The sequence below is a fragment of the Panthera uncia genome, assembly GCF_023721935.1.
Source record: "Panthera uncia isolate 11264 chromosome A1 unlocalized genomic scaffold, Puncia_PCG_1.0 HiC_scaffold_16, whole genome shotgun sequence".
NCBI lineage: Eukaryota > Metazoa > Chordata > Mammalia > Carnivora > Felidae > Panthera > Panthera uncia.
This window is the reverse complement of record NW_026057576.1, coordinates 26,497,996-26,525,432: the sequence shown is the minus strand read 5'-3', so window position 1 is coordinate 26,525,432 and position 27,437 is coordinate 26,497,996. Positions and strand designations below refer to the sequence as shown.

At 38.1% G+C, this 27,437-nt stretch overlaps 1 protein-coding gene across 1 annotated transcript in view; it reads right to left on the bottom strand.

Annotated features, from left to right (window-relative positions):
- Positions 1-3,309: 3,309 nt before the first annotated feature.
- Positions 3,310-27,437, bottom strand: part of EPSTI1 (epithelial stromal interaction 1) — a 97,925-nt gene continuing 73,797 nt past the window's right edge. Inside the window, exons 9-11 of the mRNA XM_049647454.1 lie at positions 16,523-16,596; positions 10,198-10,297; positions 3,310-3,855 (exon numbers count right to left, since the gene is read on the bottom strand). Of these exons, the coding sequence (XP_049503411.1) occupies positions 3,847-3,855; positions 10,198-10,297; positions 16,523-16,596 (183 nt within the window). The 3' untranslated portion in view covers positions 3,310-3,846. The remainder of the gene's footprint in view (positions 3,856-10,197; positions 10,298-16,522; positions 16,597-27,437) is intronic.

The window sequence follows — 27,437 nt, the reverse complement described above, 5'->3', positions numbered from 1 at the left end:
ATGTAAGATAAAAATATGATCATCACAGTAGGTGCAGAAAAAGCATTTGATGCAATTCAACATCCATTCATGATAAAACCTCAATAAAGTGAGTATAGAGGGAACATTCATAACCCACAGCTAATATTAGAGTCAATGGTGAAAAGCTGAAAGCTTTTCTTCTAAGATCGAAAACAAGAAAAGGATGCTCACTCTCCCCCCGCCCCACTTTTATTCAACATAATATTAGAAATCCTAGCCAGAGCAATTAGTCAAGAAAAAGAAATAAAATGCATCCTAATTGTAAAGGAACAAGTAAAACTGTTACTATTTGCAGATGATTTGATATTATATATGGAAAACCCTAAAGACTCTACCAAAAAAAAAAAACTATTAGAATAAATGAATTCAGTAAAGTTGCAGGATACAAAATTAACATATAAAACTCTGTGGCATTTCTATGCACTAATAATGAACAATAAGAAATTTTAAAAATGATTCTATTTACAATCACATCCAAAAAATAAAATAGCTAGGAATAAATTTAACCAAGGAGGTGAAAGACTCATACACTGAAAGATGTAAGACACTGATGAAAGAAACTGAAGACAACACAAATAATGGAAAGTATTTTGTGCTCATATGTTAGAAGGAAGAATTAACATTGTTAAAATGTCCACACTACCCAAAGCAATCTACAGATTCAATGCAATCCCTATAAAAATTCCCATGGCATTTTTCACAGAACTAAAACAAATAATTCTAAAATTTATATGGAACCACAAAAGACTCCAAATATCCAAGACAATCTTGAGAAAGAACAAGCCAGAGGTATCAGGCTCCCTGATTTCAAACTATAATACAAAGCTGTAGTAATCAAAACAGTATGGTATTAGCATAAAACCAGACACATAGATCAATGGAACAGAACAGAGAGCCCAGAAATAAGCCCGTGCATATATGACCAATTAATTTATGACAAAGGAGGCAAAAATACACAATGGGTAAATGACTGTTCAACAAATGGCGCCAGGAAATCTGGAGAGCTACATGCAAATAATAATGAAGCTAGACCATTATTTTATACAATAAACAAAAATTAACCCCAGATCAATTAAAGTCTTGAATATAAGACGTGAGACCACAAAACTCCCAAAGGAAAACTTCTTTACAGTAAGCTCCTTGACATCAGTCTTAGGGATATTTTTTCTGATTCCAAAGGCAAGGGAAACAAAAGCAAAAATAAACAAATGAGACTACATCAAATTAAAAAGCTTCTGAATAGTGAAGGAAACCAACAGAATGAAAAGGCAACCTACTGAATAGAAGAAGGTATTTGCAAATCATGTATTTAGTAAGGGTTCAATATCCAAAATATATAAAGAATTCCTACAACTCAGTAACAAAACAAAACGAAAAGCTCAAATAAGAAATTGGCAAAAGAGTTGAACAGACATTTTTTCAATGAAGACATAAAGATGGCCAACAGGCAAATGAAAAGATGCTGAACATCATTAATCATCAGGGAAAGGCTAATCAAAACAACAGGAGATATCATTTTACATCTGTCAGATGGCTACGACCAAAAGACAAGAATTTAGTGTTGGCAAGGATGTGAGAAAAAGGGAAACTTCATGCATTGTTGGTAGTGATATAAATTAGCTCAGCCACAATGCAGAACAGTATGGAGTTTCCTCAAAAATTTATAAATAAAACCACCATATGATCCAGCAATTCCATTACTGGATATCTATCTGAAGAAAATGAAAACACTAATTGGAGAAGATGTATGTACCCCTATGTTCATTGCCACATTATTCACAGTTGCCAAGATATGAAAAGAGGGACACCTGGGTGGCTTATTTGGTTAAGTGTCTGACTTCAGCTCAACTCATCTCACGGTTCATGAGTTTGAGTCCTGTGTCAGGCTCTGTGCTGACAGCACGGAGACTGGAAGCCTGCTTAGAGTTCTGTGTCTCCATCTCTGCCCCTCCCCTGCTCACAGTCTCTCTCTCTCTCCCTCTCTCAAAAACAAACATTAAAAAAATTTTTTTTAAGATATGAAAACAATGCTTAAATGCCCATCAATGAATGAATGGATAGGGGCACCTGGGTGGCTCAGTTGGTTGAGTGTCCGACTTCGGCTCAGGTCACGATCTCGCGGTTTGTGAGCTCGAGCCCCGCGTCGGGCTCTGTGCTGACAGCTCAGAACCTGGAGCCTGCTTCAGATTCTGTGTCTCCCTCTCTCTCTGCCCCTCCCCCACTCACACTCTGTGTCTCTCACCTTCAAAAATAAATAAACATTAAAAAAATTCTTTAAAAAAAAATGAATGAATGGATAAAGACAATGTGGTAGATGTATATAACAGAATACTACTCAGCCATAAAAAAGAATGAAATCTTGTCACTTGTGACAACATGGATGGACCTTGAGGGCACTATTCTAAGTGAAATAAGTCAGAGAAAGACAAATACTGCATTATTTCACTTGTATGTGGAACCTAAAAACCAAACAAATAAACAAAACAAACAAACCCAAACACACAGATACAGAGAACAGATTAGAAGTTGTCGGAGGAGTTTTGGAGAAATGGGGGAGTGGATGAAAGGGATCAAGAAACACAAACTGGCAATTATAAAATAAGTAAGTCATGGAGATAGAATGTACAACATGGAGAATATACTGAATTATATTGTATTAACTTTGCGAGATGATAGAGGGTAATTAGACTAATTGTGGTGATCAGTTTGCAATGTTTACAAATGTCAAATCACTAAACTATACACATGAAACTAATATAACATTGTATGTCAACTACCCGTCATTAAAAAAACAGTATTAATTGCCCACCTGCAAAAATTATTTGCTCTTCCAACTTTCATTCTATGACTAAATGCAATGCTTTCCTATATAACATGGAGTGGGGTGGAGCATAAAGCATGGAAAACCAATATTCTTACACTCTAAGGTTTTTTAACTTGGTTAAAGGTCACAAAAGTAGAATAGAGAAGCCTACTGAATTAGCTATCATAAATAATAAATAGGTTGCATAGAGAAAAGACAGGATTCCCAAACACCTATAAAGCACACTTTGTATCTACATCTGTATCTAGTTGATTTTCATATAAACAACATCCTTTCAGGGAATTAACTGAACCGCTATGAAAAAGCAGAGGAACAGTATTAGTAAGTAAATCAAGACCAAAGGCATATCCGATAGTGATTAAGGTCTTACAATTAATCTATATGAACTATGAAGAAGAATATAAAAATGAAACCCATCAAGAGAGAAAAACTCAAGAGCCTTTCATTAAAAATAAAACAAACCATTTACACAAAAGTATTTCAAAATTTATTTAAAAGCGTGTTCAAAAGAATATAAAAGATTTATTTTTTATCTTTTTCTCAAGTTTGTACCCTGGATTAAGTAGAGCTTAAAATCCAAAAAAAATGCCCAAGATTCCCCAAACCTGATCTGAGAATTACGTAAGAGTTAGCTACTCAGAGAGATAAGCCTGTAGCACCCGTATAGCTCTTATACACCTGAAAGCAGCAAATGAGTCCCTCCTTTTTCATCTTACTAACATGGCTGTAATTATACTTCCAATAAGATGTGAAACCAATGAGAAAAACAGTGCAACATTTCACTGGAAGTAGAAATTAAGTATGAGCTCAGCAATCAGCTCCTGCAAGCATGTGTAAATAATGACAGGGGAAAACGGGTCATTCCCACGTGTTCAGCTGAGTGAGTGGGCAGTTGAAGTCAAGGTGAAAACAGTAAGGATAAACAAAGCAGCATGAAGGAAAAGCACTGAGTGATGTTCTTCAAGGTCCGTTGACAAAGGACAGATGTAAGTAAATATTTCTCATACATCCTGGAAGCAAAAGAAAACAAAAATTAGTACAAGCAGCAAAACAAAATTCAAAACCTTTTAAAGTCCAATCTGAAGCTCCTTCAAAGAATACTCTTACTATATTGAGTTTAATTCCTATTTTTTAATGATTTAATGTCCCAGTGACATGTTTTAATTTTCAAGTCCCATTACATTGGATTCACAAAATAGTCTCTGTCAACAATGTAATGGCTTGTTGAATGACAGCTCATCAGCTGTGTTCTTAGAGATAGGCTAACATAGGTCACAAATAATAGTGTTCACAAATATTGTCACCCACCTCCATAGTTACAGCAAGGACAGGACAAGCACAGTGTGAAGCAGAACAATTTAAATGGAAATGTATGGAGTAGAATGGCGCCATATTATACAGCAGAAAGCTGACTTCTAAGGGGACCTTGAGTTAGGGAGATGGACTAAATGAGTTCCCTCTGCCCCCTACCATGTGCAAACGATCAAGAATTCTCCATCAGGCTTCCAGAATGCTGGGGCCAAGTTACACTTGGCATTCAGACTATTGCTGTTCTAACATTCTGGGAAACTAAAATCTCAGGTTGCCTCATAGGTCATGGCAAATGCTCAAATGCCCTTGAAGACATAGGATTTAGGGTTCCACAGCATTTCAAAGGGTCTCACCTACTGACATCAAAGAGAATTTGAAGTGATTCTTTCAACATCCTACCCTACGTACCTCATGAAAAGTAGAGGGGTCGAGAAAACCAAAATGTTTTTAAATGTAACAGCAATTTTAAATTATCAAAGAAAAAATACATATATATAAAGCAATATGAGAAGAATGTGACTTAAATGTTAAAGATTTAAAGATAAAGATCAATCTCATTTGTCTACCCAAAATATACTTATTAAAGGCCTACTACTTAAGTGCTTATATGATGTTTCAAAAATCAAGTTTTTCTCTCTTTGGCTTTCATTATTGTTTTGTCATATTTTCTGCCTTCTTCCTTTTCTTCTTTTTGAGCCTTTTACTGATTCCAGTATTTCCTCCAAGCCCTATCTGTGAGCTCTTCTCGATCATTCCCAGGGTAGCTCAAGTGTCAGCAACCAACTTCTAAATAAATGACACAGTCTAAACACCTCTGTATACTAACGTTTTGTCCACTTATTTACAAAATCTTCATATATGACTTCTCTTCTTTCTTTTGTACGGTGTCCTTTGATGAACAGATGTTTCATTTTAATGCATATTTATCATTAGTTTTTGGTTTATACCTGGGGTCTTACAAAATCCTCCATTTTGTAGTCTATTCTAAAATTTAAAAAGTCTTCATTTCTACTTATAAGCCTTAATCCACCTGGAATTAACTGGTTACGATGCCATGTGGGTTCTCAATTTGTCCTGCCAGCAATTTGTTAAACAGTTCATCTTCCCCCAATGATGTGCTCTGCCTTCTGTCATACATCAGAATTCCAGAAATGGCTGGGTCCACCTGGGCCAATTCCAGACAATATTAAATATTTAACTAAGTCCCCGTACATATTTCTTTATCTTTAGGAGTGAATTGGCTATTCTTGGTTCTTTGCTTTGATTAGGATTTAATGAAATCTATAGATAATTTGAGAGCTCATTCCTATTCTACCCATTAAACAAGGTATAACTTCTTCATTCATTTGTTCCTTAGGGTCTTTCTATAAAAAATTTATATATATTTTTAAAGGTTATGTGCATTTTTGGTTTATCTTTTTATTAAATTTTTTGTTTATTCACAATGTATAAAAATGAAGTGAGTTTTTACATATTGATCCTGCATCTACCAACATTGTTGGCTCCTCGTTTATTCTAATAAATATCAATTCCTTCAGATTTTCTGAGTAAATGATTGTATCATCTATTAATTATAAATGTTTCTTTTCCTTTCAACCTTTATATATGATTTAAAGGAAATGCTTTTGATGTATTTTTATTATAGGATTTCGATCAGTTTATTAGCTAAAGAAATGTCCTTTCTCTTCCTCCTTTGTTAGCAATTTTACCACAAATGAGTATTGAAATGTATCAAGTTGTTTCTTTTTCCTGTATCTATTGAGATGATCATATGGTATTTTTCCTATAATTTATGAGATAAACCATCTCAGTTTTTTTGTTTTTTAATTTGTGATAAATCTGTCAAAATTTGTGATATTTTCAATCTGTTTATGAGTGAGCTTACATACATTTTTTTTCTGTATAGTGTTTGTGTAATTTTGATTCAAGTTATATTCACTTGCTTAATCCTTTCAGAGAATATTTTCTCTTTTTTTCATTTATCTGGAAAACTTTCTAGACATTTGAAATTATCTGTTCCTTCAACATGTTGTACAACTTTTCTGCAATATGTCTAGGTCTGGTTTTTATTTTATGAAAAGACAGTGACAAATTAATTTAGATAGTGTTTACATCATTTTGAATTCTCACCAACAGTGTGTGAATGAACCTTTATCCCCACAGCCTTGCCAAGAGACAGAGTATATTGCCAAACTTTTGTTCTTTTGCCAAAATAATAGATGAGAAATGGTATTTTGATTTAGTTCCTAATTCGAATTCCTTTTATTGTGATGAGTTCATTGAGTGCTTTAATTCCAAAGATTAAATTTCTTTATTCCTAGAAGTTCTATTTTGTTCTTTTTTCAAATCTTTTTGTTTGTCTTTGTCTCTTGTTTTCCCTTATTGTCTCAAATCCAAAATTTGGTCCATTGAATGTTTTATACATAGCTATTTTCAATTTGGTATCTAAGCATTTTGATATATCAAATCATTTGGTCCTAAATCTTTGTTGTTTGGCCAACCTTCAATCACAGCAACCTGTTTCCTTGTGCCTGTGCTAAGTTCCAATTAGTGTTTTATGCTTGGGATACATCAGTGAGCAAAACAATCAAAGGACCCTGATTGACACAATACGGAACATGCATTATCACAGGGAGAGACTAAGAGTAAACAGTCAACAACACATATAAGCAAATAATATTAGAAAGATGTAAGAAATTGCAGAGTGCCAGAGAAAAGGAAGTGGAGGTTGGAAAACATATGGCTAGAGCCAGGGATGAGGGCACAGGTGGCAGCATTAAATAAATGGCCAAGGAAACCTCAATGGGGTGGAATTCTACAAAATGCTTGGAGAATAAATCATATGGAGAAAGGTACAGAAGGAGCAGCCAGTGCAAAGGCCTTAAGGTGAAAGCATCCAGGTCCTTAAGTTTTCAAAGAGAAGCAAGAAAACTAGCATGGCTGAGAGGAATGAGAAAGAAGGGCAGTGGCAGGAGAGCACCAGTGGGGTAAAGTGGGGTCTAGATCAGGTTGCACCCCGTAGGTGACTATATGGACTTTGGCTTTTACTCCATTGGATTTAGAGAGTCATGGGAGCCACTGGGGTATTTCAAGCAGGAAAGTGACAGGATCTGGCTTCTGTTCCAAAGGGATCACTCTTATATTGAGAATAGGTTCTAAGTGGCTAAGTGTGGAAGCAATGAAACCATCTTGGAGACTTTTTCGAGAATCTAGATAAACATAATGGAGGTTAGAAGCAGGGTAATAGTGGTGGAAGTGGTGAGAAGCTACTGGATTGTATATATTTTGAAGGAAAAGAAAAAAAGATCTGTTGATGGATCAGTTATGAGATGTGAGATGGGTTGTACCATTATATAAACAGCAAAGAGAGCAGATGGAGCCTGTGGGTAGAGCGGATCAAAGCTTTCCTTAGTAGGACAATCACGTCCTACCAAGTTTTAGACATGTGAAGGTTGAAATGTCCATTAGACATACAAGTAGAGATGTTGCGTGGACAAATCGATAATGCAAGTCTGGAGTCAAGGAAGAGGTAGAGGCTGGAATTAGAAATGTGAGAGTAATAAGGGGTGCCTGGGTGGCTCATTCGGCTAAGTGTCTGACTAAGTATGACACTTAGTATGACCAGGTCATAATCTCACGGTTCTCGAGTTCAAGCCCTGGGTCAGGCTCTGTGCTGACAGCTCAGAGCCTGGAGCCTGCTTCAGATTCTGTGTCTCCTGCTCTCTCTGCTCCTCCCCTGCTCATGTGCTTGCTCTCTCTCTCAAAAATAAACATTAAAAAATTAAAAAAAAAAAAAAGAAACACGGGAGTAATAAGCACAAAAATTGTATTTAATGTAATGATAACCAAGAAGGCCACCAAGGTATTAAGTGAACATAAAATTCAGAAGGCGGTCCAAGGTGGATCTCTGAGGTGCTCCAATGGTGAGAGGACAAGATGCAGGGGATTCAGCAAAGGAGAATGAAAAGGAGTAGCCACTGAGGTTGGTGGAAACTCAGGACAGACGAGTGCCCCAGAAGCCAAGTAAACAGTTTCAGAGAGGAGGGAATGACTCGCCGTGACAAATGATGCTGGTACATCAAAAGACGAAGATTGAAAAATAACCACCGGACTTTGTAATGTGGACATTGTAAATGACCATGACAAGAGCATTATGGTTGGATGGATAAGGTCTTAATTCTGATTTAAATAAGTGTAAGAGAAATGGGAACAAAGAAATTAGAAAAGCTGAAGGACAGATACCTCTTGGAGTTCTGCTTGAAAGAGGAACAAAGAAATAGAACAGTAGCAAGAGGGAGGGGGATATCAATATAATTTGTGTCTCTATTTTATGCTGATGGGAATTTTCTAGTTGAGATGAATATTTGATGATTCGGAAGAGAGGGGAGTGTCATTAGAGCAAAGTCCCTCAGTAGGTGGAGGAGTAAGAATCTGGTCTCCAAGGAAAAACAGGCATATAGGTAAGGATGTCTATAGGGAGGTGGAGTCGGGAGCCTGAAGAAACTCTCATCTTTGTCACAGCTTCCTTCAAGTAAGGGAAGAGCCGATAACCACTTTGGACTTGGTTCTGATTGTCCTACTAAGGAAACTTTAATAGCCTTCACTCCTATCATGAGAAAATGATGTTCCTTTCTTTTTACCCATGAAGAATCTAAGCAGAGATTCAGAGCTCACTTCCATAAGGCCTACCAATGGTCGGTGGTGAACCAGATTCCCAAATTCTCATTCCCTTAACAGCAGTTCATGTGGTATTCATTTACTCTCTCCCATTATCCTTCCCGCAATCCCAGGTATTTTTCTAAGTAGTTCCTAAATTTTGAGAGTTGGTAGAGGTAGAGGAGAGAACGTGCAGAGAGTTCCCAAGTCCTGTCCAAAATCAAACTTCCAGTCGTGTTTCACGACATACAAATTCCACGAATTTGGATAACGTCTCAAACTCACTCACAATGCCCCATTTTCCACATGACTCCTACTCACATATTCTTACAAGGAAGTCAATAATTTGTAAGTTGTAATTCATGATGGAAAGATACTGTGTGTTGATTCTTTTCTTGTTCTTCCATCTTGTCCCTATTCTCAATGCCACAGTGATACACGTGGGCACGCGTCGTGGAAAGACATGCCCAGTGTATACACTGAAGAGAACTGTTAGATCTATCCATCAATTTTAACTACTAAACGCCTTTCAAGAAAACATCCATAAGATTTCCAACAGATTGTCTTCTCAAAAATTATCTTTTGTCCATCAAATATTTATTAAAGGGTGATCTCTAGAGTTTCCGGGCCAGCAAGCACTTGTTTTGTTGTATTTTACCAGTTTAAAGATCTCTACCTGTTCCATTTCTTTTAGTAGGTACATATGTACTTGGCTTAAATTAAATTATAAAACCCACTATAGTTAGTTTTGATTCTGTATGCATTGCAAACCCTGCAATCATACATTCAGAAGATCTGGTGTGGGTTCAATGATATATTGTGCACGCAAAACACATTAAACACATATTACAACACAGTTGCAATGTTTTCTTCACAGAAATCCAGAAAGACATTTCATTCTCAGAAAGTGCCTTTTGCTGTAGGGTTTTTTAAAAATCATTTTGTAGTGAAAAATTAAATATTGGTTTCTTTGATGTGGTAGTTTCACCGAAAGACTATATTACTAGAGAATGCTTACTATTTTTATAACCATATTGCACTTAAAGTCTTCTTGAAAAAATTTTTTTTCATTTGTTTTTGTTGTAGGGTCTGGGAAAGGGGTGATAAAAAAAAAATCCTTACAGTCCAGGCAATTACCCTGAGAGCAAAGGGCAGGTGTCATTTTTTATTGTGATTGGCCAGAGCTGAAACCTGGACTTTCTCCTTCTCTCTAGAAACTATTGTGGAATTTACAGTAATCACCCTGGCTGACTGCCCATCACACAGCTGAACAGCACACCAAAAAAATAATATCTTGGGAGAAGGCCCAACATATTTTTAAAATTCTCATTGTTTTTACTTTTCAACTTTCAAAGATTTTTTTTAAGAGACAAGAAAAAACTCACCCAGCTGTTACCACTATTCATATTCCAATGGCCTCCAAAGTGCTCGAAGCCACCTGGTTGACTTTTGCCTTGGAGTCGGTCCAGAAAAGCATTATTTACCCTTTAAAACAATGAAAAATGTGTGTAAGTGGAAAGCATGCTACAGGGCTGAGAGATTTTTAAGAACCTAAGGTGCTGTATGAACTGACCATGGGGATTGCTTTCCCCTACCCCCACCGCTTAGAAGAAATCTATAGAAACTTCTTCTCACATTAACCATATGACAATATGACAGGCTGTTAAGAGCCATCGGCTGGAGCTGGTGCCAGATGTGGGCAGAGGGGGAACAGTTCTGAACTTTAGAGCTTCATTCCCTCATCTTCTACCAGTTCAACAAGAGCTTTGTTCCTGAGCAACTGTCTCCTTGCGGGCCATGCCAGGTGTGAGCTCCGGAGGCTGAAGGAAGACGGAAGCTTCAGCAAGACCTAAAACGTGAAGGGGAACCTGAAGTAGCTCTGTGGCATTGCTGCTGCAACACAGATGTCCCTCCCATATGCCCTGTACCCCACTGTCAGTCTCACTAAAGTAAATCCTGTAAGTGAAGAGTAGAAGGAAAATGGGAAGAGAGTATAAGAAAGGGGAAATATCAGAAGAGGGAAACTCGACCTTTCAAAAGAAAGAATGGGCAGAGCTTTCCCTCGTGTTTGGTGATACTTGCAGCAACCGATTTCAGAAATTAAATTTAACACATAGGAGGTGAAACCTTAAGGAAAGGCAAGAAAATGATTATCATAAAGGTCAGAATAACCATACGGTAATGGTTGTATTCTACTTCTGGAGCTGGCTACTTAGAGGCTCCCCCTATAATTAATCCATGGACTTTCCTGTGTGTTACATATTACAACTTTTGAATTAAAAAATGTAAATTAGGGGTGCCTGGGTGGCTCAATCAGTTAAGCATCTAGCTCTTGGTTTTGGCTAAGGTCATGATCTCATGATTCATGAGTTGGGACCCCACATTGGGCTCTGTGCTGGCTGCATGGAGCCTGCTTGGGATTCTCCCTCCCTCTCTCTTCCCTCCCCTACTCATACTGTGTCTATCTCAAAATAAACAAACAAACTTAAAAAAAAAAAAGTAAATTAAAGGCAACACCATGCTCTCAGTTGCCCATGTATTGTTGAGTCTGGGACATGGAAGCTGAAGAAACAATGCTGTAATAGGTACCCTATGATGTCAACTGATTCTTGAGGAATAGCGTCATTAAGACCATAAGCTTCTTGGCAGAAACAGGTCTGGCACACCTGGGCGGCTCAGTCGGTTGAGCACCCAACTTCAGCTCAGGTCATGATCTCGCAGTTCGTAAGTTCAAGCCCCATATCCGGCTCACTGCTGTCAGCCTGTCAGTGCAGAGCCACCTTCAGATCCTCTGTCTCCCTCTCTCTGCCCCTTCCCCACTTGTGCTCTCCCCAAAATAATAAAATATTTTAAAAGAAAAGAAACACAGTGCCTGATGCATAGCAGCAGATCAATATATGTTTATGAAAGGAAGGGTAGGCAGGCCCCATTCACAGCCTCCTTTTCAGTCATGAAGATTAACAGGAAGTAGTCATGGTAGGTGGCTATAAGTCAATGACTGGGGAATTTGGGAACCCTGAGGATAATGACTGCTGGGTGGCAAAGCCAGAGGCTGGGTTTGTTTTGTGCCTAGCTAAAATGTTCAGTGCTAGCTAAAATGCCAACTGCACGTTGACCCAGAATGCTCTCTCTGGCTTACTGGGTTGCTATTTTCTCAACAACTTCAAGACCTATCAGGTGGTAGTCACATCTTAGCTGCTAGAAAGGTTTTTCTTTTTTCCTCTCTCACCATAAAGTATACCCAAGTGCCATATTCTAGTCAGCCTGGTTCACTGAAGAGTATGACATTTATGTCCCCTTTCCTAGACTTCTCAGCATGCAGATTGAACAGTATGTTACTGAGCTAGAGACCTGAATATTAAGAGAAATCCGACCCTTAAAAGTAGATCTACCCCCTATGATCAGTAATTGTGCTAATGGGTATTCACCCAAAGAATACAAAAACACTAATTCAAAGGGAAACATGAACCCCTATGTTTATTGAAGTATTATCTACAATAGCCAAACTATGGAAGCAGCCCAAGTGTCCATTGATAGATGAATGGACATACATACACACACAAGGGAATATTATTCAGCCATCAAAAAGAATGAAATCTTGCCATTTGCAACAACACGGATGGAGGTAGAGTTATAGTGCCAAGAGAAATAAATCAGAGAAAGACAAATACCATGTGATTTCACTCATATGTGGAATTTAAGAAACAAAACAAGCAAAGGGAAAAAGAGAGAGAGAGAGAGAGAGAGAGAGAGAGAGGAAAACCAAGGAACAAGCTCTTAACTATCATGAATAAACATGGTTACCACGGGGGAGGTGGGTGGGGTATGGATAAAATAGATGATAGAGATTAAAGAGTACACTTATCATGATGAAAAAGAAAAGAGAGAGAGAGAAAACTGATCCTCATCCTCCTTAACCACACAACCAAGGGTATTCTGGATTGCCCATGTGCCTGGGACTGTTTTCATCTAGTATTTTTGTCAGCAAAGATGGGCTTTCCTTCAACATCCCCCATCCACCCCACATCCAAACCACTAGAAGTTTTGTTGACTCTACCCGCTAAACACATCCTGAATTCACCCCTTTCTTTCCATGGCCATCATTCTAGTCCAAATCATTATCCTCTCACGCCTTGCTTTTGCTTCCACTCCCACCCTCTATAATTTGGTCTCCACACAACCACCTGACTAAATTATAAAAGAGATCATGCCTTCCTTTTGCTTAAAACCCTCCTATGATTTCCCATTAGTCTTAGAATAAAATCACTGGCTTCCAAAACCTTGTACTTCCTGGCTCCCGCCAACCTCATTTCACCGTATTCCCTTCCTCACCATCTACAATCCAATCCCTAAAGACTCAAACTCCAAAGTCACTCCCACTTTAGGGCCTTTGCATTTTCTCCCATACCAGATAACAGGGGACATCTAAGTGTATACTTTGGACCCCAATCTCTATGTGATGGTCTCTTGTCCTTTCATGCTACCTCTTCATGGAGGAACTATGACCTCCAATCTATCCCTTAATCTCACCCCGGATGTGTTCCTCACGGTACATATCATTGTCTGAAATACCACTGCTATCAACTTGTTGACTTCTATTTCTCTTCTCCAGATTGTAATTTCCATGCAGTCAAGGATGTTCTCTGCTATTTTACGCCTGTTCCCAGTGCCTAGAACAAAGCCTTCACACAGTGTGCCTTGATACGTAAAAGGTGAATACATGAATCATGCAGGTGCGTGGTCCCCACATCTGTCTGCTTCTATGACTGCAGTTGCATCGTGAAACCCCCAAAGGTGGTGAGTACAGGCTGAAGAACAGCTCGTCGTCCACTGCTCTCAGTTTGCTCACACACTGGGAGGACTGATGGCTTGTCATGTACGCAAGTGGTATGATTCACCTCTGAGCACCAGTTACTAAGAGGACATCACTTACTAAAGAGATTGAATTCTCAATAGGAATCAAGAAAAACAAACAAAAGAAAAAGTACTTGTTTATATAGTTTTGTTTACTAGCGTTAGAAAGTGCATGCCCTTTACTGCAGTACTCTGGATTTTCTTCTAAGGGTTAATATCGATAAAAACCGGGGCACCTGGGTGGCTCGGTCGGTTGAGCGTCGGACTTCGGCTCAGGTCATGATCTCACAGTTCGGGAGTTTGAGCCCCGCGTCAGGCTCTGTGCTGCCAGCTCAGGGCCTGGAGCCTGCTTTGAATTCTGTCTCTCCCTCTCTCTCTGCTCCTCCCCTGCTCACACTCTCTCTCTCAAAAGTGAATAAAGATTTAAAATATATATATATATATATATATATGGATAAAAACTACTTAAGGATGGTTCAAGTTTCAATGAATTGATTCAATTCACTCCAGTTTGCAGCTCATGGCCCAGATCCTTTCAAGTCCTTGACCCTCATGCTCTGTCTTTTCTTTCTGAGGTTTCAACTTTCTTCTCTTGCTCAAAAAGTTATGATGGGTCAGGTCAGGTGCAGCCAAGCTCAGTCAGTATTGGATACACTGAAAAACTTGTGAGGAATACCATAAACTTTCTCTTATAACACTCACCTCTAAACAGTAGAAAGCACATTGTCTTTTTGACTCCAATAAAATTATGTCCCTGGAGAAAATCTGACTTATGTCACACACACACACACACACACACACACACACACACACAGAGTTGGTGTTGCTGCCCTCAGCAGAAATGGTCACAGCATTTTATTCGTTATAAGACTACCAAATGAGTATTTTCATATAATATGGGAAAGCTCACTATAAACTCTAAAGCCCAATACAAACACACACTGTCTTCAAAAACTGATTAAGAACATAAAATATGTGTGTAAAACCTTGATCAGTTATCTCAAAACTGGTTACTGAGTTTATTGCCCAGAGAGATTTCCTATTAAATTTGTATCTATATTTAACTAGAATCCATAAAAAGAGAAAATAAAGTATAGAAAATAAATAGTCCCCCCCCCCAATATTTAGGTATGCAGCAGTATGGAAATACACTTAAAGAATGAGGGCCAAGTTTCCTATAACAAGAAAGTAATCTTTTCCACCTCTGATCAAATAACTTGCATTTTTATTGGAGGCCCATTGAAGATGAATTTCTTAGCAACAGGGCCTATTAATGTGACATATCACACTATCTTTAAGATGTTTAAAGCTTTACAATCCAATCAGTCCTCAGAAATAAAGAGAAATAAGGGGGGGGGGGAGAAATAAAGAGAAATAACTGGCTATCACTAACAACCGGTGTTAAAGAAATACACTATTTAGTTTTAAATTTTTTTAATGTTTATTTATTTATTATTGAGAGACAGAGAGAAACAGAGCATGAGCATGGGAGGGGCACAGAAAGGAGGAGACCCAGAATCCGAAGCAGGCTCCAGGCTCTGAGCTGTCAGCACAGAGCCTGACACAGGGCTCAAGCTCACAAACGGTGAGATCATGACCTGAGCCGAAGTCGGATGCTTAACCAACTGAGCCACCCAGGCGCCCCTATTTAGTTTTTTTAATAGAAAGAATTTTAAACAGAAAATTAGAAAAACCAATAAGAGACTAAGCTAGTTTATAACCTACTTCATTAAAATAAAAACAAAAACAAAGGTAGCAGTAACCGTTACCCCTTACCTAACAAAATAGCCTAACCAGTGTCTCAGAGTTTTGATGTTTTCTTTTAATTGGAAAAAAACATATAAATTCACATTTGACATTTTAAAACTATTTGACTGGATTATGGAAGCACAACAATCCAGTCAAAAGAATATGAGTACCCATCCATAGTTCACAGCTCCAGCAGAATAGGGAGCTTCCGTGAACACTTTTTAAAGTCTCAATTACAAAATGAAAGCACCACAATTTAAAACCACACATTAGCAACAGTGGGAAGGTTAAACCTGTAAGTGAAAGCACTCGGTTTTAGAAAAAGAATTTGCTCCTTTAGATCATGAGAGCCTCTACATTAAATACTTCTGAGATCTTCAACCACACTGCAGTAAACTGGGATAAGCCAAGTGCCCCCAGGAGAATCCTAGAATAAGGATAGATATCTATCCTTAGATATCAGGTATCTATCCCTGATATCTATCTGGTATCTGGTATCTATCCCTAGATAGCAGGTATCTATGATATCAGTATACCAATGTGAGTCAGTATACCAGGCCAATATCAGTATGATATTTTACTGGGTGTTAGGAATAAGACAGAGAGTACTTGAAATTTGCTTCGTGGTTCTATTTTAAGCTATTTTCCCCAATATGTTAGTCAATATAAGATAGTTCTTGTCTGAGCTTTCGTACGAGTATCTCACCATCTGGATGAGTTCAATTATTCTAAAATGGTCTACAAACAGTAAAGGATCATCTCAAAGTATTAAAATGCTTTGTTCCCTGGGAGGCAAATTAAGTAGAACCCAAATAAATAGCTTGAGAGCATGATTCTGTTTTCTAGTGTGAATTTATGCCACCTATCCAGAAAAACTGGATTGTGTGTGTGTGTGTGTGTGTGTGTGTGTGTGTGTGCGCGCGTGCACATGCGCGTAACAGTGGGCATCCTCATATACATATAATACCCCAATAATATAAAGATTAAAAAGGTAATACACGTTCTAAAACACATTCAATATAACTATAGTGATGTCTTAAAACAACTGCAGAAACTTTATAAGTAATTGTTTTAACCAAAGATGCTAATTTTATTAGCCATTTATACCTCTTGTGTTCAGCCTGGTGGGTTTTGGTTCTCTCTTCCTCCTGTTGCTGCCGGTTAAATTCCAGTAATTCACTCTACGAACAATAAAAGTTTTAAAATATGGCTTTCAAGTAACATGGTTGTACAGAAGATACCCAAATCAATTACATATTTAACCTTAGCTGGTATAATATTTCATTTTTGAAACTTTTACTTAAGTACCATTTCCATGTGAATTTTCTTATATAACTAGGTAGCAAAAATGATTGTGCCTCAAACAATAGCTCTGTGAGTGTAAAATCGTAAGATTAAAAAGCCAGTGTGCGTGCTCAAGATATTAGACTAATAGGTACAACATACACAGAGGAAAATGCAATGTGAGTCAAACTCACCTGTGTCTTACAAAGAAAAATCAAATTAGTTCTTGAAGAAATGCCACACAGTACTATTTCCGGGTATTTCTCTAGCATTTCTTTCCCCCAAAATTTATAGTAACTTGCAAATAAATGTTGGACTCAATTTTGTAGTACAATTCCATTGGTAAAACATCCTTCAACCTGGAAAATAACCAACTTACCGATTATTGACTCGTTACTTCTAATACCAGCAGAACTTAGGGCTCCCTGGAGGGGTACTTTGCTTCAGGTAGGAGATCATGTTACTACAACTAGATCTCTGCTTCTGACATTCCAGTTATTCTCTTAGAAGAGGCAACTTCCAAACTTTGTTACTCTGTTTCTGATATTAAACCAAAGAACTAGGTGCCAGGATTTCTCCAGTACTCAACTGCCTTCCTTGAGGCAGACTGATTTTTAACCTCTTCTCAAAAACAGAAAAAGGCAAAGGGAAGAGAGTTATCAGGACTGTGTCATAAATTAATGCCTGAGTCAGAGAATTTTCTGGTAGAGAAAATACTGACACGTCTTGATAAAAACATACCAACACATGTATTTTTAACCCTAAAACTTCCTTAATTAAAAGTATAAAGTAAATCCAAAGTCCAGACTGACATTTTGTATTTTTTTTAACTTTATTCAAAGGCCTTCTGACATGCTATAGTCCTCAAAATAAAGAGACTGGTTTTATATACTGTGATATTCCACATATATTACTTGTCAATCCATAAAGAACACTATTTAATTCTAATTCCTATCTAGCACCATCAACAAGGGAAAAAGAGTTTTCTAAATAACTGAATAATATTCACTCAACTATTCTACAGGCATTTATGCAAGCCTTGTGCTAGAGACTCACTTTTCTACAATGGCATGAAGTCATTTATTTCATTTTATTTTTTGTCACTATAATACATGTACCTAGTTTTAAAAGTCTACCAAGCAACGTGCTGGTTATTAATACTACCAAGGCTTATACAAAAATAAAAGGTGGCACATGGGTGGCTCAGTCAGATAAGCGACCCACTAATTTTGACTCAGGTCATGATCTCACAGTTCTTGAGTTCAAGCCCCGCATTGGGTGCTGCACTGGCAGCCCAGAGCCTGCTTAGGATTCTCTCTCTCCCCTGCTGTCTCTGCCACCCACCCACACACCCTGTCTCTGTCTCTCTTAAAATAAATAAATAAACTTAAAAAAAAAAAGAAGAAGAAGCTCCTGTCCTCCCCATCAACCACAGAATCACTTTCTTTCTTTCTTTTTTTTTTTTAACATTTATTTATTTTTGAGAGACAGAGTGAGGCAGAGTGCGAGTACAGGAGGGGCAGAGGGAGGTGGCGCACAGAATCCGAAGCAGGCTCCAGGCTCTGAGCTGTCAGCACAGAGTCCGATGTGGGGCTCAAACCCACAGACCACGAGACTGTGATCTGAGCCGGAGTCAGACGCTAAACCAACTAAGCCACCCCGGCGCCCCTCCCACAGAATCACTTTCAATTCCTATGTGTAGTTTCACCTCTCAATTGCCTCCTTCTTAATAGCATGCAAAGTCTTCTACGTCTTAACTTTTAAAAAACATATCTTTTGACTTCCTGCTATGGGAGAAGATTTATGTCTCTATTACTACCCCCATCCCAGTCCCAACTTCCCCTCCCAAGTACATCACCTTCCTCAGCCCTCATCTTTACCACATTTTCCAACATTCACTGTGGCAAGGGAGGGGCTCCTGGGGTCCTACAGGTCCTCATTTAGACTTCCAATTCATCATCATCTTTTCAACCCCAGCTCTGGACGCACCAGGTGCCTCCAATTCCAGAATGGCACTGGGACTGCTTCAACTGGCACCTCACTACATCTTGCAAATGGGTTTTGGCTTTTTCTGCTCTACTTTTCAGCTCCCGAAATTCTGCCGATTTCTTTTCTTTGCTGCAATTGCTGGCCTGTTTTTTTTTTTTTTTTTTTTCTGCTCTTCCTGGCTTATGGCTTTAATTTTTTTTTCCTTTATCATCTTTTCGATGGGATTTGGGGAGAGGGGGACTGGAGGTAAGCAAATGAAAAGTTTTTCAAGGAACAATGCTTAACCAGGACTTAACATTTTCAAACAAAAATGTTACCAGAATTCTGCTATTTGTTCCTTACAGTAATTCCCAAAGGTAGGCAGAAAAATAAGGTATTATCTGATGAGTGAATGAATTGAGTGCAGATTATGCTCGTTTTACAGATGAGGGAACAAGATCAGAAACTCAGTTTAACTTATCAAGAGCTAAATGGCTCATTAGTAGCAAAATAAAGACTAAAGTTTAGGCTTTTTTTGTATCTAGTGTCTCTTGCAAGATGCATCCAAAACAGGCAGTTAAGATTAAGGATAACTCGTCAGGAGTTCATCACACTCAAGTATAAACGCCACACCCAGAAATATAGCACCCACTGACACTCAAAAGTTCTAACAGAGCATATCCAGCCTAAATCAAAATCCCTCTTGCCAAAGGATGCCAACTCTTCTCACATGCATTTCTCCAACAAGCAACTTCTGATATCCAGCCCATCCTAAGTTTAATAACATGAATTCTGAACAAATTAAATTCTCATCAGCTCGAAACATGAGACAAAAACTATACAAGGCATATATTCTGAGTATATGTGAATACTATTATGCATTGCTTTAAAATATTTTTTCAGCCTTGGCAAAATGATTCTGAAATTCATCTGGAAAAAAGCTAATAGGCAATCATACCATGAAAAACCGAAAAGAAAGGAGAGAGATCAGCTTCGCCAAATATGAAAACATATCATGAAACTGCGGCAATTAAAACAATCTGACTGAGGCCAGAAACCCGTGGAAATGTAGTTTACCATAAAGTTGTATGCTAAATGCATGCAGGAGAGCCAATTCAACGAATGACAAGGAACTAGCCTACTGTTGTGAGAAAAATTAAAACTAGATTTTTAAAATATCAAAATAAATTTTATAGAGGTCTAACAGTTGAACTTAAAAGATGGAGCCACAGGGGTCTTTAAAGGAGGCAGAGGTAAATTTATTTATAAATGTGGAACAAGGAAGTTTCTGAAATCATCAAGGAAAATTATTGATAAATGTGGTTGCATAAACAATTCAAAGCTGCCACTGGGAAAAAATCCATAAACAAAATTAGAAAACAAACAAAAAATTTTTATAACCCATATAGGCTAATTCAATTATTCTTTCATTCACTCAATAACACCTGAATGCTTATCATGAGCCAGGTGTGGATCTATGTGATGGGGATACAATAATGAACAAGACAGATGAGATCCATGATTAAGAGTTTCTACTCTAGAAAAAGAGAAACCCACAAACAAGTGGGAAATATATCCAGTTGTAATCCTATGCAGAGGATTGAACACACTGAGGTGAGACTCAGTTACAATTTTAGATCAAGGCTCAAGAAAGGTCTGAGGAGGTTGATAAGACTTCATCTAAACTAATGAGAAAAAAAAAAAACAAAACACAACAACCAAACAGAAAAAGAACTAAAGGATGGGAAGAGAAAATTCACAAAGTACAGATTGCTTATAAATTCAAAATGGTCATCATCTTCACACACAATCCAAGAAATATCGGAACAAGGAGAGAAAACTTTTCTATCATACTGGCAAAAACTAGAAAAGATTGACAGGGAATCAAGTACACTCAAGCACTTTGGTGGTACATCTAAATTAGTGAAAACCAATTTAGTTTTTGAAGGACAATTTAGCAACAACAATCAATGTAAAACATACACATCCTTTGAAGAACTGTTCAAAGATATACGTATAGAGATAGTCACAGTTGTATTACTGAAACAGTAAAAGTTCAAGAGAAAGTCTCTGCCCATTAATAAGGAACTGGACCAGAAAGTTAAACCATCTACATAATGGAATACTATGCAGGAGATACAAAGAATAAGGTAGATGGGAGAGAAGGAGAGGTACCTATGGGTGGATCTTTAAGATACATTAAGTAATAAAAGGTTCAGAGAACAAACTGATGGCTGCCAGAGTGGAGGGGTTTGGGGTTGGGCAAAATGGGTGAAGGCTCCCGGTTATGGAATGAACAAGTCATGGGAATAAAAAGTACAACATAAAAATACAGTCAATGATATATTTTTTAATTTTTTTAATGTTTATTTATTATTGAGAGACAGAGAGAGACAGAGCGTGAGCAGGGGAGGGGCAGAGAGAGAGAGGGAGACACAGAATCCGAAGCAGGATCCGGGCTCCGAGCTGTCAGCACAGAGCCCGACGCGGGGCTTGAACTCACACGCCGCGAGATCATGACCTGAGCCGAAGTCGGACACTTAACCAACTGAGACACCCAGGCACCCCCAGTCAATGATATTTTAATAGTGATGTACTGGGACAGAGGGTGGCCACACTTGTAATGTATAACATATAACATTATAAACTTATCAATTTACTAAGTTGTGCACCTAAAACTAATGTAACATTGTGTGTCAAATACTCAAAAAAAAAATTTTTATGGGACAAATAAATAAAATAAATAGAAAAAAAGGTAGGTTCAGAGCACTTTTCTTGGGACTGTTCCGCGTGAATAGAAAAGATACACATATATCCATTTCAACTTTTATCTATAGATGTGTATCATATTTAAAACAATTTTATAAAAAGAAACATACACCAAAATGTTAACTGTGATTATCGCTGGGGAGAGAAGCGTGGAGTGCATGGGCAGGGCAGGAAGCTTTAACATCGTATATAATTTTTGCTTTCTGACTTTTAATCCATGTGCATATATTACTTTCTCATACCAACCACAGAGGTTTATCTGTGTGGGAGACCATTTGTCTGTAGGTTTTCCTCTATTTAAAAATCCTAATGAGGGCCACCTGAGCAGTTCAGTCAGTTGAGTCCAACTTTGGCTCAGGTCATGATCTCGTGGTTTGTGGGTTCGAGCCCCACATCGGGCTCTGCACTCCTTGGCATTCTCTCTCTTCTCTCTCTCTCTCTGCCCTTCCTGCAGCTCTCTCCCTAAAAATAAATAAACGAACTTTAAAAAAAATCCTCATCAATTCATACAGTTTTTAATACATGAAGGTGCAAAAAAGCAAAAACACTACATTACGAAGCCAAGAACTGCCAGGCAGGAAGAAAAGGGGACGAGAAGAGAGTGACACGCATTGTCCTATGACAGAGCAAGGCCAGGGAGAGGAGAAAACCCAGAGCAGGCGGGAAACCAGGGCAGAGCTGATGAGGCATCACCATGCAAGAACATTGGTCCAGATGGCAGCGGGGAGGCTCTGGCGTCACCGCACTCAGGGTTATTATTCTATATCTAGCAAAGCGTATTTACTAGGAAGAGGCTGGTTCTCCTTTGGTATCACGAAGGATAATTTCGACTAATTCATTTGTTCTGCTGAATTGATAGCCACTGCAGATGCATCTGCATGCCTTATAAACACATCCTCGGTTCATTTACTGGCTTCTCATACAGAAGTGCAATATCTAGTTGGACAGATACAAATAAGTGGTTCTTGTTCCAAGGGCTGAGCTTTGGACGTTAAGGAAATCAAAATGCCTTAAGCAGGAGGAATGTGACACACGGCATCTGAGGCACTGTCAAGTCCTGTCCCGCTCCACACCGATTTGCTAAGCAGCGAGCGTTTTCCAGACACCTGGATTCATGCTGAAGGTACAGATGCAAACAGACACAGCTCCACCCTGAAGGAAGCCAAAGTGCAGTGAGGGAGACAGACCCAGAAGCAACGATGAGACAGAGCCCAAAGAAATGTATTGCTGAACACCAGTTCAAGCAATAGGGCGTGGGGCTACAAAGGAAGGGATGCCGAGAAACAAGGAGTAAATGGTGCTGGGTGTGGCTCAACAATGCAAGCATGTCGTGAAGACTCCCAGAGGAAAGAGATCACGTCTCCCCAAGCTTCCCACGTCTCCCTACGTTAACAGAGCTCCATCTTAAGAGGGCACTAAAGTAATAGGATAAATAAAATACCATTTTGGAGATGCTAACAGCAGAATCTGCTGTGAACATTGGCCAAAGTGGTGGGAGGAAATGCAGACAACACAGCCATCCATGCCTCTCCCTTTGCTCACGCTTCTGGGGTGTGTGTTGGGCGGGGGGGTTGCTCTTGCCAGAGGACGGGCTACGGGGCTGGGGAGCTCTAAGGATCAGTGCCGGGGCCCAAGCTAACAGCAAGAAGTAGAGGGCTCACCACTTCCTGCCAGAGGTTGTAGAAATCACTTCTCTGTGGTCCATTGAACCAAAGGATCAACCACACAACAGCCAGGTGTGTGAAAGTTGGGCACTGGAGAAACCTGATGAGGCCAGAAGGAAAGGGATACTCCAGAGGAAGGCTCTCGTGCAGTAACTGAAGACGAAGATAGGGTCATTTTGAAATCATGTCTGAATCCCAGTGAGGCGCGTTCCGACATGGTTCAGCTTGACCGCTTTATGTAAACATTGAAGTGCCATCGCCTGGCCAGGACAAACTTTTCCCAGGAGAGGATGTTCTCTCAACTCAAGAGGAAGAGGACAGTGGAAGCAGGAGAGGTGATGTCATGAATGTTAAAGAACCCCTTCCTTTGAATGTTTTTTAATAGAAGAGAGAGAGCTCCAGGGGGAGGGGGCAGTTCAGAGAACTCCTGCTTTTGGGGCCCCCCACAGGAATACCTTTGCCCAGAAGGGCAAAGATGGCCTTCACTGGGGAACAAAGTGGAAACTACTTCAAGAAATTAAGAGGAGATAACCAAATCAGAGGAAGTAAATATTAATGGGTAAAGTAGGGGAGTCAAAAAATAGCAATAATGGGCATTCCCCTTTTACTAATTATTGTTAGTTCTAGCATTTTAATCTAAAGACATATGGACTTCCAGCTACTAATAATCATTGAATCACACAGCTCTCTCTCAGCCCAGAAATATTCCCTGTCAACTTTCTTCTTTTAAAAAAAATATTTCTCATAAAAGTTACTTATTCATTGTAGAAAGCGTAGAAAGTACAGAAGCGATAAAACCAGACATAATAATCACTCATAAAATCTCTCTACTGATAACATGTCAGTGTATTTCCTTCATCTCTTGATTTATACACACAGATTATAACTTCCTATCAGCACCCCAGGTCGCATTATCACGTGCTTATCACGTGCCAGGCATTAAGATAAACTTTCTACAATCTTTCTCTCCGCTGACCCTAGAAACAGTATCACGGGGCAAATAACTCTCGTACGTAATAAAGCTTAGGGGGATGAAATAATCTGCACAAAGTACAAGAAGAAGAGGCAGCCTTCAAAATTCACCCAGAGTCTATTTTTAATAAAACTTATTTGTTTCATTTTTATATGGGTGATCACATTCCCATGTCATTAAAACACAGCAGTTGCAGGAGGGGAAGGAAAAAAAAAAAAAAAGAGGTTAGAGCGGGAGAGAGCCAAAGCATAAGAGACTCTTAAAAACTGAGAACAAGCTGAGGGTTGATGGGGGGTGGGAGGGAGGCGACGGTGGGTGATGGGTATTGAGGAGGGCATCTTTTGGGATGAGCACTGGGTGTTGTATGGAAACCAATTTGACAATAAACTTCATATATTGAAAAAAAATTTTTTTTAATTTAAAAAAATTAAAAAAAAAAACCACAGCAGTTGCACCATGGTATTCTGAACTTCAAAATCCTCTCTTACCTCTTGAACAAATGGTTTCAAACTTTCCAGTAATATCATTTTGAAAATAAACAACACTGTATGTACACCTTGTGTTCATCTCTGACCTCTGATTATTTCCACACAACAAACTTACACCTTTTATACCTAATACTTTCACATTTAGGAAACTATAATTTGATATTGTCAAAGAGCCCTTCAGTTCACCTCTTATGCACAGCAGTACAAGGGAGTTTCAGATATTTTTAAACAGCTAATACCTTAAGCTCTCCTTGCCCCAGCACACACACAAATTATTATCCATATTCTGTAAAGCTTCTTGTTTAGTCTTGTGATTATTCTCATGGTTGAAATGTAGAAACAGTCTTTTCAAACCACCTCATTCCCCTGAAAATTTTATTGGAGTTGCACTAACCTCACAAATTAACTTGAACAGAACTATAGTTATGACAATATTGAATTTTACCACTCGGAACCATCACCCATCTCTATATTATTCAAACTGACACGATCATAGGAAAGTTCTGGGGTTTTTTCTTGGCTTATTCACTTTTTTTTTTTTGGAAGGGAGGGAATGGAGTAATTTCTTTACATAGTTGCCTTTTGATAAGGACTTTTTATTCTATTATATTTTCTAATTAATGTTTGCTGATATTTGAGAAAGTTGTTGATTCCTCTATTTTATAACCAATTCTTTTATTTCATTTGTTCTAATCATTTTTCAGTAGACTCTCTTAGGCTGTACAGGCAAATTGCTCTCACCCAAAAATAATAACTTATTTCCAATAATTAGAAAAGGTCCGTTTTGTATTTTTGCCTTATCAAGTTAGCTAAAACAATTCCCAAACTTTGTTCCACGCTATGTTAAGAGCTTTCAGCTTTAAAAAAATTTTTTTTTCCATCAAATAACTTTAACCCATGAAGCACTAGGTTAGAATTTCCAGAACAATACTGGTTGGTAGTAGGTGTTGCAGATATCCTGATACTGTTTAGTGCTCTAATATTTCACCATTGAATTAATGTTGGTTATTGGTTTGGAAAACTATATGTATGTTAACACAATCTTTTAAATATCTAGTTCATGATAATTTTTTTTGTTGTTAATTAGTAGTAAAGATTAAAATTTATCAATGCTTGTTTTTGTTGTTGTTGCTAAAATCCAATGGATTTTCTTTCATAACCTACCCTACTGGAGAGAAAAGATATAAAAAGTTATAACATATAGCTAGTCATCTTTATGTTCTTAGAATAAACCTTACTTTGCCTTAGTAAATTATCTAAGAGAAAAAAATATCATTAACTAAAGTTTTCTTTCAAATGTTAATTTCTACAAGTTTCCATGTTTGTGCTCCCTTTATCAGGCTGTGACATATAGAGATTCGAGTTCAATATTAATTCTACATTAATCTCTTTCCTTGCTCAAAAACCATTTGTAAAGCATAGGAAAAAAAAACTGTTCCTTGAAAATTCCAATGAACTTGCCTGTAAAATTTTCCAAGTTTAGCTTGTTGAGGGAGAGTAATTCTCATAAAACTTTACAGATCACATGCATTTGCAATTGTCTGTATGTATTTTAACTCTGAGTCATTTTAGAGTTTTATATTTTCCTATAAAATCTTTCACTTAATCCACATATTCAAATTATTAGCATACCATTATCTCTAGTAATATAAGCTTAATCTTTTCCAAATGTACGGTCCTGGCTCCTCATTTCTAATGTTGCGTATTTGCATTTTTACTCATCTCTTCTTGATTGGACTTGCCATAGATTTATTCATTTTGCGACCTTATCAAAAAACAAACTGTTGGATTTTTATAACAGCTGTTTCTTGAGGTTGTTATTAATTTATGTTTCTTATCTTAATTACTTCCTTCAGTGTCGTTTATTGTTCTTGTTCTAAATTCTTAGATTGGGTGCTTAATTCATTTCTTTTTTAGTACTAATTGGATTTAAAAGCTATGGTTTTTCCTTTCTGAGTACAACATCTCAAAATACAACTTTGCAAGCACGCCCCATAAAATGCTCTCATAATTTTTTGATATATTCTACAATAATTCTCTCTGCCACCCAATTATTTCAGTGTTTTCTTACTTTTTGGCTTGTTTTTACTTTCCAAATGGCTACACAGAAGTCAATAAACATGCAAAATCGGTACGTGCAACTGGCCTATCAGAAGTTTAAGTTCCTGAATGGTAGGAAGGAGGCAGGATAACTTACACAGGGAAACAAGTGTGTAGGATAAACTGGACTGAGTTAGCTGTGCTTCTGAAAGAGCTCCAGGAGGGAATACTGAGGTGGTCATTAAGAGGATGAGTTGGAGAAGTGCAGTGAGAGCAGCTGGGAACGGGGCCCTTTCTCCTCCCACACTTGCACTACACAGGAGACAGCACGGACATGGCCCACTGGCTAACCAGTGAATAGAGGAGGGGTGTCTGGGCTCAGAGAAACGGGACGATGTCCCTGACACCTACTGACTATAGGAGGAAAAGAGGCTACTCCTCCCAGAAGCCGAGCTCCCACATACCCCACTTGACAGCACGCCCAAAGAAAGAAGATAACCAAGAATCGTACATTTAAGAAAGAAAACCACAGGAGATAAAACTTAAAATGGAAAGGAAAAGAGTACAGTTAAAATAGTAAATCGAAAACTTTAATGTTGGTGTAATTACCCTCAATGAAGAGACTAGAAAGAATATGGCACCGTTAAAACATAACATGGTCATGAACAAATCAGCAATCTTGGTAAAGAAACAAATTCAATACATGTGCCAAATAAGCAGAATGGAAACTTATGAAATAAATTAGTGAGCTGGATGATCTAATCAAAGATTTCTCCCAGAACGCAATGAAAAAGGCCAAATGGACAGAAAGTATCAGGAAAACAATTAAGATATAT